At 30.7% G+C, this 17896-nt stretch overlaps 1 protein-coding gene across 2 annotated transcripts in view; it reads right to left on the bottom strand.

Annotated features, from left to right (window-relative positions):
- Positions 1-271: 271 nt before the first annotated feature.
- The window catches only part of LOC106465958 (coiled-coil domain-containing protein 47-like), a 30081-nt gene continuing 12456 nt past the window's right edge, over positions 272-17896 (bottom strand). For both annotated transcript variants that reach the window (XM_013926204.2, XM_022393926.1), the window contains exons 5-12: positions 16171-16352; positions 15642-15743; positions 11029-11136; positions 9705-9787; positions 8067-8125; positions 6700-6809; positions 6144-6311; positions 272-3041 (exon numbers count right to left, since the gene is read on the bottom strand). In XM_013926204.2, coding sequence (XP_013781658.1) covers positions 2970-3041; positions 6144-6311; positions 6700-6809; positions 8067-8125; positions 9705-9787; positions 11029-11136; positions 15642-15743; positions 16171-16352 — 884 coding nt within the window. In that variant the 3' untranslated portion in view covers positions 272-2969. The remainder of the gene's footprint in view (positions 3042-6143; positions 6312-6699; positions 6810-8066; positions 8126-9704; positions 9788-11028; positions 11137-15641; positions 15744-16170; positions 16353-17896) is intronic.

The following is a 17896-nucleotide window of genomic DNA, read 5'->3' as shown; positions in this document are numbered from 1 at the left end:
TTGCAGTTCGACTGAAAATACGAATTACTGAAGTTTTAGTTTCCAACGAAAAAACAAAACAAAACTGAAGTGTGAATCAATTATTTCTAATTATTTAGCTTTTGTACAAATCGTTTGAAACTGTAGTAGAAATTAGAAAACTGTAACTTTGAAATATTAGTACAATTAAAAGTATCATAACTGCACTCGGTGTTGGGGTAACAATCTGATTTTTAAACAGATGTAGTTATTTCTATACCAAAAGAAATTCTCATTTCTGACCTTAACAAGGTTTTCTCTTTTCTTAAGTTCTTTATTAGAAGTCTAGGCACATACTGAAAGAGTAAAAGTCATCACTACAAACACACAGCTTAAAGTGTGAATAACGTAATACATCTGGATCACAAATTAGATTTTCTTTCTGCAAGAAGCGGATTTTATTTAAGGTGTGACTAACAAAAAATCTGCTGGTACAAATTATCATCACAGAACTTTCTCCCACAAATAATTGGATGTTTAAAACTAATAGCTCTCAATCTTTTTTTTCTATTGAACCGGATTATATTTTTAATTTTCACATACACCACTGTAGAAAATACCCTTAATTAACAACTTGCACTTCATTTCTGAGGGAAAATCAAATGACTAAGTGTAAAAATAACAAATGAAGTTAAAATACATAATACAAGTGATATTAAGGGAGAAGTGAAGAACAAGAGATGTATGTGCATGTGATAAGGAAGCTTATGTATGCACATTTAAAGCTGATTCTCAGTCAGCTATGCTACATTCAGTACAACTAGTGAATTCAGCTGGTCAATTAGAGTTGACAAAAATGTACTATCTGAATGTCAGAAGTACTTTACATTTTTATTTGATTATTGAGTAATTTAGGTCAAAAGATTTCTCACACATTACTAAGTTTTACTTATATTTTATGTTTGAAATCATCACCCACCGCCAACTCTTGGGTGACTCTTGTACCAACGAATAGTGAGATTTACGGTCACATTATAACACACACACGGCTGAAAGGGCGGGCATGTTTGAGGGGACAAGGATTCGAACCCGCAGATCGTGAGTCGAGCTCCCTGGCCATGCTGGGCCAGTATATATATATATATATATATATTTATAGGTACTGCATTATATTTACTGAGACTTGATTTTAATACCTTCCTCCATTTATTCTTTAGGCAATTCATAAATCTATACATTTTAAGAAAATCTGTTTATAAAGTAAGGTGGTTAGTATTTGATGCTAGACAACTTTCTGATGTAACTTAGAAACATCACAGTAACCAAGGCCAACCATTTTGCCAAGGTCAAACTTAGGTTTCAAGCTGTAACTTCCAATTATGTGTGTAAATGAGTTAGTGAAAGATGTCAAAAACAAGCATGAATATGACTTTATAACTAGATATAGCCCTGCTTACGAACCTTAAGAAAAAACTGTTCAGATATTTAGATTCATTTACCTCAGTGTATTGATCACACCGATTCAAAAAAAAAAAGGATGGATTTTAGTAATATTTTTGGACACTGGCTTTATGACACTGATTACAAATGGTATGGTTTGATTACCATATCTTACAACACTGATACTAATGTATTGATCTTTTATTTTTTAAGTTTTATTACTGTTTTTGTGATAAAATACTTTTTCCTGAAAAAAATTGTAAGTTTCATATTACTGTCAGGCATGTGAAGACCTAGGACATATTGTTAAATTCACAACCTTATTTTACTTCCCACCCCCCAATAAAAACAATTAGAAAATTTCCAAACAAGGTGAAAAAATTCAAGCTTCTTAGTACTTATTAGTCTTCCTTGTTTCAAGTTATATTTGATAGACTAAGCCTAATTCTGGTGGCTGTTCTGGCATTCACTGAATAATGAAATGGGAATAAGTAGTCATGGTTTCAAAATTCATGACCTAATAAATTGACAAGTTAGCCCATAACTACTGATGAGATAGAAGGCAGCCAATCAAAAGCCCCCTACCATGCACCATCACATTGAGAGATTGACTGTCACTCCTACAATGCACCCACAGCTTAAAGTGCAGGGAATATCTTGGGGTATTTCATGGATTCATACCCAGTTCACCAGCCCTTAAATCCATAGCTCTATCACAGAGCTAACCTATGCTCTCTTTCATAACAGCAGCTGTAGTGAGAAGACCAGATATTTTATATGTTTTTGTTCTATTCAGTTTTTTCTTAATTTATGAGAAAATAATCATAATTTCATTATATACAAAATTAATGTGAAAAAAAAAATCTTGTTTAGAAAGTAAGACATAATCATCCCATTATCATTAAAAAACATCTTAAAAGAAAAACATAACATTAGAATGACAAGTGAGCTTATAGCATGTGCCTCAAAGCCTGAAATTCAGGTTAGGTTTTATTTTATTGCACAGATGTAATTTTGTACTCTGTCAGTTAATAAAATAGAATGATACTAATAATCTAATAGTATATTTTAAGTATATTTCTAAGATGAGGTCATAAATTACAGGAATATACTCTGAGCTTCAGTGCCTTCAGTAAACATCTTGTATGAGCCTGCCTGTTCGGATACCTTTTGAAATCAGCAGGATTCAACATTCCACTTCATGCTGTCTTTAACGATGATGTATAATATTAAACATATTAGAAGTTATGCACGTATCAATGAGCTTACACAAAAAGTTTCAAGATCACTCGTACTTCTAGTCATGTTCCCGACACCATTTCCTCGTTCTTTATCCTGCAACCAAACAGCTTTTATTTTATATCGATTCTTTGTTTCATCACAAAGCTAGTCCCAGTATATTGACCAAAAAAAAATAAAAAATTAAGCTGTGTACTTTAAGAAATCAATTTTAAACATACCATAATAGTAAGAACAATCCTTATATATTTTGTACAAGTATCGATACTTGTTTGAAAATGGAATATCTTGATTTTCAGGAGTGTTTAAAAAAACAAAAACTTGGGCTTTAATTAAAGGGCCTTCACTTTTAATTGTTTCATTTTTGGAGCTTTTTTCTTCAATTCCCGACGATGTTCTCGATCCTGTAAGGAAAAAAAAATAGTAGTTAATTTCAAATAACTTATTTTAGGGTCATAAAAACTAAACAACAAACAAGACCAATTTGTTTAAGTAAATCTTACCAAAACCTACAATGTTTGAAGGGTTTGGGTTTTGATCCTATTTATTCTTTAACACTCCATTTCAATGAGGACAAGAGCAATCACAGAGATTGTATACCCTCGCCCTGCTACTCCTTTTCAAGACTGCATGTATTTATGTTAGATAACATCAAATTTTACCTTCGAAAACTCAGAAAATCCTTCTAAGATCCAGAATGATCAACGATCCGGATCATTTTTTGTAGTGTCATGAGAAGTCTCAACCTTAACATGCCCATAAAATCTGGTATAAGTCTGATCACACTTAACAGTTTTTAACCCCAAACCACGAAATGCTCTGTCTCTCCATTATAAAAAAAAATGCTTCAACGTGATCCAGAATCCGGACCAAGTTTGGGAAGGACTGTCCCATACTGACTTTCCATCTTCTGAAAATTTTTGTGTACATTGGTCTAATAGTTTGAGATACACATGGGGAAACACACACACGAACCCAGAAAATACAACCTAAAATATTTATTTTACTTTATATATATCTGTTCACAAAATCCTTAAAATAAATTTTATTAACACAGTAGTTTCAAACTTAATTAACATGTTCACGACACCGTGCCCCACCAGTGGCACGTTTTATGTTGGACGTCATGAGCCACCCTTGATACACAGCACCAATAAGATATAAGTGCACCCTAATATCTGCAAAGCTCTACATTAAAGCATTTATTTTGTACAGATGGCTATAACAAAGCCATGTATCTCTGGTGGAGCACAGATGTCATGTTAAAAGACAACTGAAATAAAACAAATTTACAAGATTAAACCATTTTTTATTTTAAAATTACATCTAGAGACTGGCATTAAGTTTTTCATTGTGAGTAATTGAAGCAAAAACTAACTAATTGTGACTTCTTTCATAAATAAAAAAAACTTATGAAAACTGTAATAAGGATAGAAATGAAATGGAAATAAAAGTTTCATAGTGAGTAAGTGGAGAAAAACTAATTTGACATTGTTTTTTTTAGAAAATGGGAAAAAAAAAGAATAAACAATGAATTTTAATTCAATTCTAATTTTCATTTATGTTTGTCATTGTAGGCTTCACATCACAATCCTTAAATTATCATCATCCACAGTAAGAATTATTTTATCTGTGTCCATTTTTTTTACAACCATAATATTGTGAAATATTCATAATTCTTCTAAAAAAATAAAAAAAAACAGAAAAATTACTCTGGAAAAGAGAATAAATATTAGATATTATGATCACCTGATTATTATTAGTTAAATCATAATGTGCACAACTGGTGGCACATGAAAATCAAAGTTTAAAATGAGTAAAGACAGGACAACATGTACCACCAGTGTTGCACTCAAGAAAAGGATGCCAATGCAGTCACTCTGTCATCAAACATAACATAAAATTAGTGGAATCTAAGACAGAGTTCACAATGAGGCTTTACGTTCCTATTGCATAGTTAGAGAAATCACTTAAGCCGTGAAAGTGTTACTTTTTCTACATGAGAGAAATTAACAGTCGCAAATTTTTTTTTTTTTTGACTAATCAGCATGATAGCATTTAAAGAAACAAACTTTTCACCAACTTTTATTTAGAGATACTTACACTGAAGTAACATCCTGAAAATCAACTACTACAATTTTTTTAAGAATATATCTATCAAATGCAAAGCTCAAGCACGCATCATAAGCCTTATTTTGTTAAATTTTGGTATAACGCATGCTTTCTTGAGTACTAAAACACAGACGAGCTCCGCTTTTGTTCATTACACTCTTTCATGCAAGTTATTAATCTTCTTTATGGAATGCTACTTAAAACAGGTATACTTAAAAGACTGAAAATGATTTGAAAAAACAGTGAAGAAATCTAATGAGGCTTTACAAATATTTCATACCAAGATTTAACTTATAAGTTACAAAATACAATGTTTACAAATAATAAAAACTACCCTTTAAAAACAGCATTTTGTTAGTGGCAGTGATATCATCACTTATACATCACAAATACAAATAAAATTCTATTATACACTTTCAAGGTAGAAACCTACAGGAAAATACAGGTAAAATTCAAAGAATATCACAATGAATTCCTTGAGGGAAATGATAAACAAACCAAGACAAGGAGTTACATATTTATAAAATAAAGTACTAACATCTCTTGAAAGAAGAAGAAGAAAGTAACACACTGACACTTGAAAGATCAACAACAAAAAATTTGCCAGATGGAAACGCAACTGATAGTTACAGATCAAAGTACCAATTTGTCAAGGATAAATAAATGTACTTATAATTTTCTAACTGTCTTCCAAACTAAAAAAAACAGGTGTTCAAAAATGCAATTTTAAATAAAGTTGGGTTGATAAGAATGGCAACTTTACTTTTAGCATTTTGGCACCAGAAATATATATATGGTAGAAAAACAGGTCTTTGACTATCTCGCTCTTGTTAAATGGACATAAAGTAGAAACATCTGAATTAACAGCTTTTGATATTTTTTGCTTTACCAATTATTCAAGTGTAAAACAGAAATATATCTCCCACTTTCTATTTTATACACTGATTCATTATACACTGATTCATTCAACAGAAACATGCCTCTAACTTTCTACTTTATATACTGATTCATTCAACATAAGCATACCTCTAACTTTCTACTTTATACACTGATTCATTCAACAGAAGCATACCTCTAACTTTCTACTTTATATACTGATTCATTCAACAGAAGCATACCTCTAACTTTCTACTTTATATACTGATTCATTCAACAGAAACATGCCTCTAACTTTCTACTTTATATACTGATTCATTCAACAGAAACATACCTCTAACTTTCTACTTTATATACTGATTCATTCAACAGAAACATACCTCTAACTTTCTACTTTATATACTGATTCATTCAATAGAAACATGCCTCTAACTTTTCACTTTATATACTGATTCATTCAACAGAAACATACCTCTAACTTTTCACTTTATATACTGATTCATTCAACAGAAACATACCTCCCACTTGCGTTGTTTTTCAGGGTCTTCTTCATTAAGGATCCTCTCTTTTTCTGCTCTCCTTTTTTCTTCACGTCGCTGTTGGGCAGCCTCTTGGCGCTGAGCATGAGTGGTCTTAATAAATGCTTCTTCCACCTTTTGTCTGTTTTTTTCTGCTTTAGTCTTAGCCTAAGTAAAAAATTAACCTCATATAATAGATATGTCTTAGAGCATTTTACCATTAAACTCTTATTTTCTAATACATTAGTATATTATCTGTGTATACAATTTTATGTCAGACTTCTACTCTACTATCAACATACACGAGTAGTAGTTTTCTCTTCTATGATAAGAACAACAACTCTTTTTTTTTCGAATGGTTTTTAAAAGTTACAATAAAAATTGAAATGACTAAAAATAGAAATAAGTAAACGGGATGAGAGAAATTAAGTACACTAAATCTGTCAAAAAGAAACCAACACACTGAAACTTTAAAGATGAACAAAACAGACTTGTCAGTTGGTGGACACAACTGATTCTGTTAATCAGTACCTGAAGTCGAAAGGAAAATGAATACCTCTTTGCTTAAGTTGAAACGTTTCACTTTTTCAATATAGTAGAATACTAGTTGCAGTAGAGGTTTCAGAGTCTCCATAATCTCAGGAGTAACTTTTCCTTGACCAGGAACTGAAACCAAAACACAAAGCTACATTAATGCCACATAACACTTGTAAGAGAACCCTCTGACCTAAAACGCTAGTGCAGAGTGAAGCTGGGCTTATCTTCTGGCATTGTCAATAATAAACAATAATTTGAAATTGATGAAAGTTCACAAGCTTCCAGCCACACCTCAAAATAACCAGCTGTCTTCAGAAATCTAGCTAAAGAAATTGGAATTACAGTAATCCTATTTACCACATACATGTCATGTTCTCCCTACCAGCTGATCTGTTTCATGTCGTTTTGGAAGCTGACATTAACATACTGTAGAGGGTCTGTGGTGTAAAATTGACCTCTTCATCCTACACAGGACTCTACTACAATGGGGGTGTCAAGTAGTTATGGGGTAGTCTGGTAATCAAACTGAGATCAGGCGGCACTGTAGAATTAGTTTCAAGAACTGGCATTTGTTCTGTAAAAATGTGATTGACATGCTTCTTGTGTTGTATAGAAACTCTACACCAAAACTTATCTAGATGTCTTTTGTTAAATGATTTTCTTTGCTTGTTTGGTAAATGGAGTAATACACAACTGATTTTTGTATTTAACTAACCTATCTAAAAAAAAAAAGAAACATTTGTTTTGTTATTGAACCTTCGTGGTATTCTATCATTGGATTGTCAAAATAGAATGATTAATGTATGACTTTGACCTGTTTTGTAAACAGATAAGTATTTGAAATGATAAGATTGAAGAAGCTGGATTAATAAAGATAAATGATGTTTTAATTCAACATAATAATGTATGATTTTTAGTCATTTAATTTCCTGAAGAAAGTTAGTTCTGATTGGTTTGGTGTGTGATTTTGGAGTTCATTTCTGTCCCAAACACACTGTTATATTCAAGACTTTTGCATCCAAATAGAACAGTAAGGACTCACTTCTTCAAAATTTAGTAACCTCTACATCATTTAAAAATCTTGCTATATGAAAATCACTCCTCAAAGACAGCTATGACACTTACTTCCAGCCATAAGTCTGCCTGTGGTAGTATTGCACACTAAATAATTGTAAAATCAGCATAAAGCATATATACATGTATATGTACATGTTAAAAATATTCTTAAGGCAACAAGCCACTGCATAAGTTAAATATTAAAAAAATTTCTTACATTTACCATAGTGTTTAATTCACCACCACCCAAAAAATACTGAGATATTGGTTTTTTAACAGATTAACAATATTTAATTACTTTAAATGTACTTCAAATATCAATATTATTACCACTAAATCCAAACATCAACACTTTCTTCACTTCCGGAAGTTTTGTTGAAGTTGAGTCTCTACAAAAAACAACAAAAATTATGGATGTTTTTTGGTCTTTTATGCATTATTCATGAAGAATCAAGTAACCTTAGATTAAAAAACAAAAAAAAACATTAAAATTAAGTCAAAAATAAAATGAACAATAGCATCATCTAAACATTCTACACTTCGATACCATGTACTACAAAACACATTATTCAAAGATAACAACAATGAACAATGTTGCGTGTTTTGCCAAACGTATGCAACAGTGGTATCACAAGAGATCCTAACAAAAATATTGTCATATTGAAGAACATTGTTCAGTGAATGTATCTTATAGGTCCTATCTTCAAGTTACACAAATGATGAAGATTGTGGAGTCATGGTGTCATAAAAAAACATGTTGAAGTGTGAAGGTCATGATCAAGGAAAAGTTCACATTTAACTGCTACGTGAATTCTTGTTCTGTGGATTATTTATATTTATTTTTTCATAAAACATTTTGTTTAATTTGCTCAACATTGCACTAAAAGCCAAGAAGACTAGCTAGGTAAGTAGGAAAAGTATTGTATAGAACCAAGTCTTTAACAAATTACAACCATGTCCTAAAACTCAAGTTGTACACCCTTTCCTTCATGTATTAGAATTATCGAACAGTATATCATTAAACCCTCTTTGTAATCTTTTATGAAACTAATAACAATTGTAAGATTTTTTAGTATCATTACTAAGAAAATGTCATTGGTATATAAAAAATATATTTATTTCTAACATTTTTCAGAAATATACATGCAATAAAATGACATTAAATACATTAAACAAATATACATACATACATAAAGCTGTTTTTTTCTTAACAGCTGAACATGTTCATCATTGAATCACAAGCCTCTACCTCAACACTTTGGTTAATTGGGTAGTACATTGTTGAAGTTCTTTTTAAAACATCTGCATTTGCTCAGTCATAAATTTAACCATAGTAGCATTGCACACTAAATATTTAGTAATTCAGCACAAAAATATATTTCTGAAACATATGATAATATATACAACTTCCAGCTGACTGGACAAAGGAAGAAGGCATTGTACCAATTATAACTCAACTGCTTGTGAATGTAGCATCACCTCAGTGGTGGCAAGTATGAATACAAATTCAGAAGAAAGTTTTCAACTGGAAAAAGTAAATCTATAAAGGGTTGAGTATGTTATAAACATACACTGGCACTGGGAAATTCTCACCCTTGTACACTAGATGGATTATGGAAACCCTACAAGGTGTAGTAGTAAGCTTCAGACATAAAGCTTTGCAATGGAAACTACACTACAGGTCTATTGTCAAAATATACAGTTGTCAGATAAAGCATGACTAGACATAGTGACATGGACTCTAATGACATTGTGAGGTTTCAAAATAATTTTAATATATCATACTTAACCTATGTTTGGTTACATGACATAGGCAACAAATGGGTTATCCATTTCTTTAAAAAACAAAATCAAGACTTGAGACTTGCTAAAAATCTCAATCTTTGAAATATTTAATTGAAAAGGTATAACTTAAGTGACTTACAAAAAGCAACATACAACATTCATTTAAGTGTGGCTCATACTTACTCTTGAAGCTTGGGTCCAGAATACTGGTCAGAAAAATGCATGTAGTCAATATTTTGTTCATACTTCTTAGTCAATGCCACTACCTGCAAATAAGATTTCTATGTTATCTTGTTTCTGAATTATTTAAATCTAACACAGCTTTTAACAGGTGTACAGTCTTCACTGCCACAAACAATGTTTCTATTAATGCAGTGTTCAAGTGTATTGCAACTATTAATTCTGGTGTGCATGGCATAATAAGCACTCTTTTCTATACAAAGATTATATAATAAACTTCATGAATTTTCCAAAACTATCTTTAAAGTGAAATGAAATAAAACCTACTTTTACAACATGTTGCTTAAAAGGCTTGTCTGACACATGTGACCAAAATATGGTTCCTACCAAAACTGGGCAACAAAATAAATTCTGCTAAAAGACCATCACATGCAGGATCACAGGGCTTACAATTTAATATTTTGCATGAACAAGTTCAAATTGTGAGTTTTCTTCCCAGAATATGCATGATGGGCAGCTCTTCTACAGCTTAAGTTTAGCATGCTAACCACAAGACTACACCAGGCTCACAATCAAAAGAGAGTTCACAAAAGTTAATAATATATGGATACTTGCAGGTAATGGATTGGTATCTTATTGCATATTATTAAATTAGTGTAACTATAGCAAAATAAACTACCCGCAGTTGACTAAAACATTTAACTTCAATGTATTTAGTTAAAAACTCAGAAGTTTTTAGACTTTTATACAACAAAAAACAAAAGGTACTTGTTAGACATATGAAAACTTTTTACTTCCTAAACCTGAAAATATTTACTAAAACCACAAGAAAACGATCCTACATTTAATTTTGAAGGAAAGATTATACTGAATATCTTACGATTTTTTTCTACTATAATTGAACTAACGAGCTAAACCAATCTGTGATCATGTAAACTGCATTTAGTATGAAAATTATTCTTATGGAGCAATAGAAAAGTTTTAAGATTCATCTAACTATAAACATCATGAAATTTCAAAAATAACGCAAGACCTACCACATACAGTTTCAACAAAATGCAAAAGAAAGTTAGTTGGAATTGGCAAGCTTAAAATTGAATTACCTGACTATAAGTAAATATATACATTCCTCACCTTGTAACTGTTTAGTCTTTATTTTTATACATCCTTTAAAACTTGTAACTGTTTAGTGAAATTTCGAATTAGAAGAAAATAACTGAATCAAAAGTTACACAAAAGCTACAAAAATTCGACCAAAAACATCATTTCATCTGATACCAAACCATTTCAACTGACAATGACAAGTTCTTCTACATTACACACATACTTTAGAATCTAACATGGCATTTGAAGCCTCGCCGACTTCACTCATTATGGTGAAATTGGAAGACAGTCCATACTTCTCTGCTGACTTCTTGTCAGGACAATAAGTACACTGAAATTTGAAGAAAAACAAATATTAAATGCACTTGTAAACATATTTTGTACCACAGAAAATTTTAAGTATAAACCCTAGAACTACTAAGGAGTCCAATTTCTTTTTAACATATTTCTCTAAACTATTTATTCTACACTTGAAGGTCCATGATTTGTTGATAACAGGATCACTAATAACATGATTCACGTGAGAAAAATTTTAAACAAAAATATCAAATAAAATGAAATTAATCCATTAAACACTTAGGGTTTCCTATGTGTTTTAAATACAATATGAGCAAATTCATCAATGTTATTGGTTAATTCTTGTTGTAACAGACAAAAACAGAGTTACTCAATAAGTAGACCCTATCAAACATGAACAGTATACAAATGTGTTAGTGGTTTGAGAGCTAAATTGCTCATGTACCACATATAAACATAACTTTTGTTTTTCTGTCTGTTGAATTTGCAAAGCTACTGAAGAGCTATCTGCACTAGCCATCCCTAATTTAGAAGTAACAGACTAGAGGGAAGGCAACTAATCAACACGAACATTGTCAACTCTTTACTAAGGAAGAGTGTGATTGTCACATTATAATGCTTACACGGCTGAAAGGGTAATCATGTTCCGTGATGGGATTCAAACCTAAGACCCACATGTTACTAGTCAAATGCCTACACACACACAAGTATTTGTTGATGTATCATTTTCCAAAGTTTTCTATTTAAATCTAACAAGAGATCAAAACTTAATTTCATAAAGCATCAGCATGTATTAAAAACCATTGGAATAAAATACTGTTTGACCTATTTCAAACAACTACTCCCATTTTAGGCATCCAAGGTTTTTTGGATAAAACATATTTTGACGTTATTCAAAATACTAATCTTATTTTTTACACACACCTCAATTTTACTAGATCAAAAATAAATTTTTGATACTCAAAGTGTTTGTGTTTTTTTTTCACAACAGTGACAATTTTTCTAGGAGATGATTTTCACCTGTATTCAAAATTTATGATAAATGTGAAAATTTAAATGATTTTATAACTACTAAAATATTTGAGTAATCTATTCATTATTATCCTATGTAGCAAATATAAATCACATTTACTGTCAGCACTACTAAAACACCAAAATCATACTTTTATGACTTATTTAACTCTTTTCCATACAGGTATCCTTTTCTGCATGTCACAAGGTTTTACTCAGTAACATTCAAAATTTAATTAGAGAACTTTATTATCATGATATACGAATAAACTTGACATCAAAATGTAGCTTATAATCCAAATTGTAATATTACATAAATTTTATGTTCTTAATTTCAAAAGGAAATAATTTTTTAAAACCCTCAATTTCCCCTAGTATGAGAATTGTGACCTTTGCTCTCTAGGCATCCCTCTTCTTTATTTTATTGTAAATTACTATTATAATGTTGTCATTGCTCAGGCAAAGCATAATTTTCACAGCATACAATCTTATTTCATTACAGAGCCATAAAACAGGAAATCAGAACCCTCTTACCACACCCACCTGTCATATCCTCTCTTTTACAAATTGTCAATAGCTCCCTCCAACATTTAATATTATATTATCTATAACCATTAGAAACCCATATTTTTTGTCTATCAAATGACATATTACATTATTTTGTTTTCTGTATAGAGAATTGTATATTTTGCTTCCAGTTCAAATTTTATTCTCAAAAGAAACCCACCAATGAACTCAGCTGAATTTTAACGTCTCCTGTCACATAGTTAGAAAGCCCGAAAACTGTGATACGTATAGGACACAAGTTTTTACACGTTATTATTCTGTGTTCTTTGGTGTATTATTTAATTTAGTAAAAATATATTTGGTGCAGTAGTACCATTAATATAAAAAAGTAGGGTTAAGTTTCATTGACAGTCAGTAGCAAAAAAACAAACAGACTATATTTCTTGTTTTTCATATGAATTCTTCATCTATTATTATAAAAGTAACTAAAATGTAAAAATTATAAATTTTTTAGGTTAGATTAGGTAAAATAAAGAAAAATACCACTAATAAATATTTTTGAGAAGGTACACTCATGAGCAGCCTGTGTGTTACTGTAATTTGATAGGGTAACGTAAGCTACATGTTTGCCAAGTGATTTACAAGTTGTGTGGTGGGGATATTAGTTAGACACAGTATACACAGCAATAAAAAGAATATAATCTAAGTAAAAACAAGTATATACTATTATGAGTTTAAAGCTATTTAGGATAAATGAATGTAGATTCATGTTACAATATGAATCATTTATCATTCTAGAAAGAAAAAAGGGGTAGTTTAGACTTATTTTATATTTCTTTATGGTTAAGAGGTCAATCAAATTGACCAGACTCATGTTGAGTTATGGTAGAACACCCCCCATAAAATATAAAGTTTTACCAAAAAAAAAAAAACGTTTGACATTTATTAAGAAGGTTTCAGATCACACAAATGAAAAGTGAGAATTTTCTGATGAAGAAAAGTATTTTTAATTTTAACATGAATATCACTTTGTACTCAGAGCAGTCAACAACTTGACTCCACATATTCATGGAGAAATTTTTAATGAAAGTACATAACTAAAAATTCTGATTTTGTGTCTACAAAAGAATTAATGCTTACTGAAAGCTTGCAAAATTTCAAGAAGATACACAAAATGTATTAGAAGTTATAGTATGGAAACTATAAAGGTCAATCTGGGGTCATGAACTCAGCTGATTCAACTGAGCCAATAGCGAGTGTTAAAAGGAAATTTAATGGAAACAAAATTATTTTATTAGTTTTGTTATTTTTTAATTATTTTAGGAACATGGCATAATAATTTTGTGGAATTTTTTCCCACCAAAAACTGACCAAAAAAACAACAACAAAAATTTGATTTAACATTAAAGCAACCACTAAAAAAAAATAACACATTATACATTTAATAAATGTTTAGAACCAAATCATTTACTGCCTGTTGAGCATTTTACTGAAGCTACACACGATTCAGTCACATTCTCAAACTGAAATAAATAGCAATAAACATCTCTATTTAAATACATATGTAAATGAGGTAAGCCCAAATTTCAGACTGCTGACATAACTATATTTCCGAAAAGGGTGTGTATTTCACAAAAATGAAGATAAAATATAAAGGTTTTTAAACTCTTTAATAAACCACCAAAAAATAATAATTATTAACTTATACATTTACAAACTATATGACACTAATATTTCATTTGATATGTTGCTATGTTAATTTTTTGAAGATTCCAATCAATTCACAATAAAATTTGCCAAAATCTTTCAATAATTTTTTATGTTTAATTTTGCATGTTTTCAGAATAATGGAATATTGGTCTCACTAGGCTTAACAAGACATGAGTGATAAAATACCAAACTTTACAAGCAATAGTTCACTTTAAAACACACTTTTCCCTTAAACTAGCTATCTTAGATTATCTAAATAACTTCCAGTATCAGACAGTACACAACCTTACATCCTATAACCATCATAATACTCTTTCTTAACAGAAACTTGTACTCAGAAAATTAGTGTCGTAGTATCATTTTTGTGATATCAAAGAGTGATAATGTTACATTTGCTGTAGTTATATTCTCAGTCAGAGCCAGATGGAAGCTTTAACAACTTCTGACCTTTGAACATTTACGGCTGTGTATGGTCACAAGCAAGCAATAGTGTAACATAACCTATTCTACACACTCTCTGTTACTAAGCCTAAAATAGCTGTTTGAAGAGAAGTGAAAAAGCTATGGGCTGCTGGTATAAGAACAGCTTCAGACAAGATTAGCAACTACTCATCTAAAGCTGGTCTTAAACTAATACAACTCAATTTTTACAGTTCTCAAATTATTAAACTCTTTCAGTTTTATAAATAATAAAAGTTTTGGGTTTACTATGCTCTACTGTTGAACATTATAATACTAGCAACAATGAAGCTAACAAATCATCTAACTTGTTTGTATCACAGCATAACAAAACATTTAAAGACAACAAAGGAACTGTTGGTCCATCTAGGCTATCCTATTCACTATATTAAACCAAACTTTAAAAAAATTAAAGTCACTCCTTATCATTCAAATATTTATCAAGCCTTTCTTTAAACTCCCTTAAAATAACTGCATCCACTACAACTGAAGGCAACTCATTCCAAAGACCGACCACCCTGCTAGAAAAATACAACCTAAAACCCTATTTGCTGTACCACTAATAATAACACACTGCTTGGATGGTGATGGTTTAGGAGACTGATCAATCAGAATAACATGAGAAATTTGTAATTTATCTTGTTGATACATAATATCTATGAAATAACAAAAACAGATGTATGTTGAAAACTAATCCAACTATGTGAAATGTTTGTTACTACTTAACCCTTACTTCCACAACTGGACTCTGCTCCTGTTTTGTGTGAAAGTTACTAATGATATTGTCTTTCCATTAGATGCAATTTTAATTGTTCCTCGGGAATAAAGAAAATAAAAATCTAAGTAACTTACTAAATCAGTCATTTCTTTTCCTAGAGCCAGTGCTGTTTTCTTCTTTGCCACACAAAACACAAAAGAATCCATTGCATCTGTATTCATGTGAACTTTGACTAACTGAAAATACAAGTATTTTAAGAGATATTTCTGATAAAACATAATTTGAATATTACAAAAATAACCATCTTTCTGAAAACTAGTAATTGTTCTATAAGGAACTGCTATCATAGCACCTTCAAATAAGTGAATCATATTCCAATGTGTGTGTGTGTGTTTCAGGATTGAAAGATTCTTTAGAAAATGTTTTTTTTTTCCTTGATCTTCCAGGTTTGTAGCCACCATGTACATATATAAAAGTTTTAAAAAAAAAGGAGACTAAAAATGTATTCTTGAAACATTACACTATAAAATATTCAGAAATGATGACATTTTTCCACATTCACTCGCTAGTATTTATTACGTAGATGTTCTTTTATTGCACTTTATGTTTGGGGATTATTGAGTTAGAACATTTTCACAAGATAAACAAAAAAGCAATACATACAATCTGATCTGAAGCTGGTCTAAAAAACCTGGATATCACACTGACCAAATCCTGACGTTTTAAGAGTTTCAGTTCCACCAACATACCCTCCACACAAACCCTCCCACTGCACCATAATGTGTAAACATTTTCTGATTCCTTCACCAGGCCTGGATTTTCTATTTCTTTTTTCCCATCATCCCCTGTGGAGTAGAATGAAAGGTTGAAACAACAGACTAACTATTTCCTAGAGGAATAAGTAAAACCATCTTCTTTACAAGAAGAAACATTTTCATGATATACTTGATTGTGTAATAAAACTATTTTATGACCATTTCTAGTGACCGACATTGACAAAACAATTAAATAACACATGTTTTAATTAAAAATTCAAAAAAAGAAGCAGCTGGAATTATAGTAACTCAACTGATCCAAGATTTCAGCCTAAATTCTAACATACTGTTTGTTCCCATGCCTCCCAAATTCCATCCTGTTTCCACAGCCATCAACCAAAACTCAATCAAGCACTAACAAATATCTTGTTGTACTCAAGGGTGCATAACAGATACAGAAAAAATTTACAATTACTACATTTTTCATGAATATGGTTTCTCAGTATTTTAAGTCAAATAATTCTTTGTATACAGTAAAAACAAGTATTTACAAAAAAAATTGTTAACTGTTTATATACTTATAAATTGGTATTCCTCAATCTCTATTTGAGTGTGAAAAGACATTTGTAAGCTCATGATCCACTAGCTAATATCCAAATTATTCCTCATTTCAATTAACACGGATATGAATGGTTTGTAGCATTTCTGCACACATTATTCATAAACTTTTTTCATATACACATAGCTAGCTTTAGAAAACAACTAATTTCCTTGAAACTAACTGTATTAACGTAACTATAAGAAAGCTTGTTTTCAATCTATGATACAATGTCAACTTTTATACTGAATATTTTTCTCTATCATCAGAAAATAAGTGTTAAAAAAGGAGCTATTTTATTAACTTAACAGTGCTCTGAGTCTTGCTTTTCTTCTTATGTACATCTGTACTCCCATCCAACTGAACCATCCTTGCCTTTCTTCATATTTATATTACAGTAATCAAGTTTCCTTGACTTTTTTTACAGTTTATTCCAATTTTCCCTGTCATACTTTACATTCACGTTCTAAGGCTCTCTATACTTTTTCTTGTTTTTTATATATTTATGCACTACAATACTTCTTCTATTCAAAAGGTATACACAGCTGATATAGTTAAAACTGAAACTCAGCTGGTCATTGGAAAGTTTCTTTGCCCATAGTTAACAAGTTTCACATAACATTCTGAGATGTGGGTGTCTTGAGTACTGATTAACATATTTCACGTACTGAGATTATTGTGTCTTGAGCACTGATTAACATGTTTCACATAACATTTGGATATGTTTGTGTCTTGAGCACTGATTAACGTTTCACATAACATTCTGAGATTTTGTCTTGAGCACTGATTAACATGTTTCACATAACATTCTGATATGTTTGTGTCTTGAGCACTGATTAACATGTTTCACATAACATTCTGATATGTTTGTGTCTTGAGCACTGATTAACATGTTTCACATAACATTTGGATATGTTTGTGTCTTGAGCACTGATTAACGTTTCACATAACATTCTGAGATTTTGTCTTGAGCACTGATTAACATATTTCACATAACATTGAGATTTTGTGTCTTGAGTCACTGATTAACATATTT

This window comes from Limulus polyphemus, unplaced genomic scaffold (assembly GCF_000517525.1).
Source record: "Limulus polyphemus unplaced genomic scaffold, Limulus_polyphemus-2.1.2 Scaffold2102, whole genome shotgun sequence".
In the NCBI taxonomy this organism is placed as follows: Eukaryota; Metazoa; Arthropoda; class Merostomata; order Xiphosura; family Limulidae; genus Limulus; species Limulus polyphemus.
The sequence above is the reverse complement of the archived record's forward strand: the minus strand, read 5'-3'. Positions and strand labels throughout refer to the sequence as shown.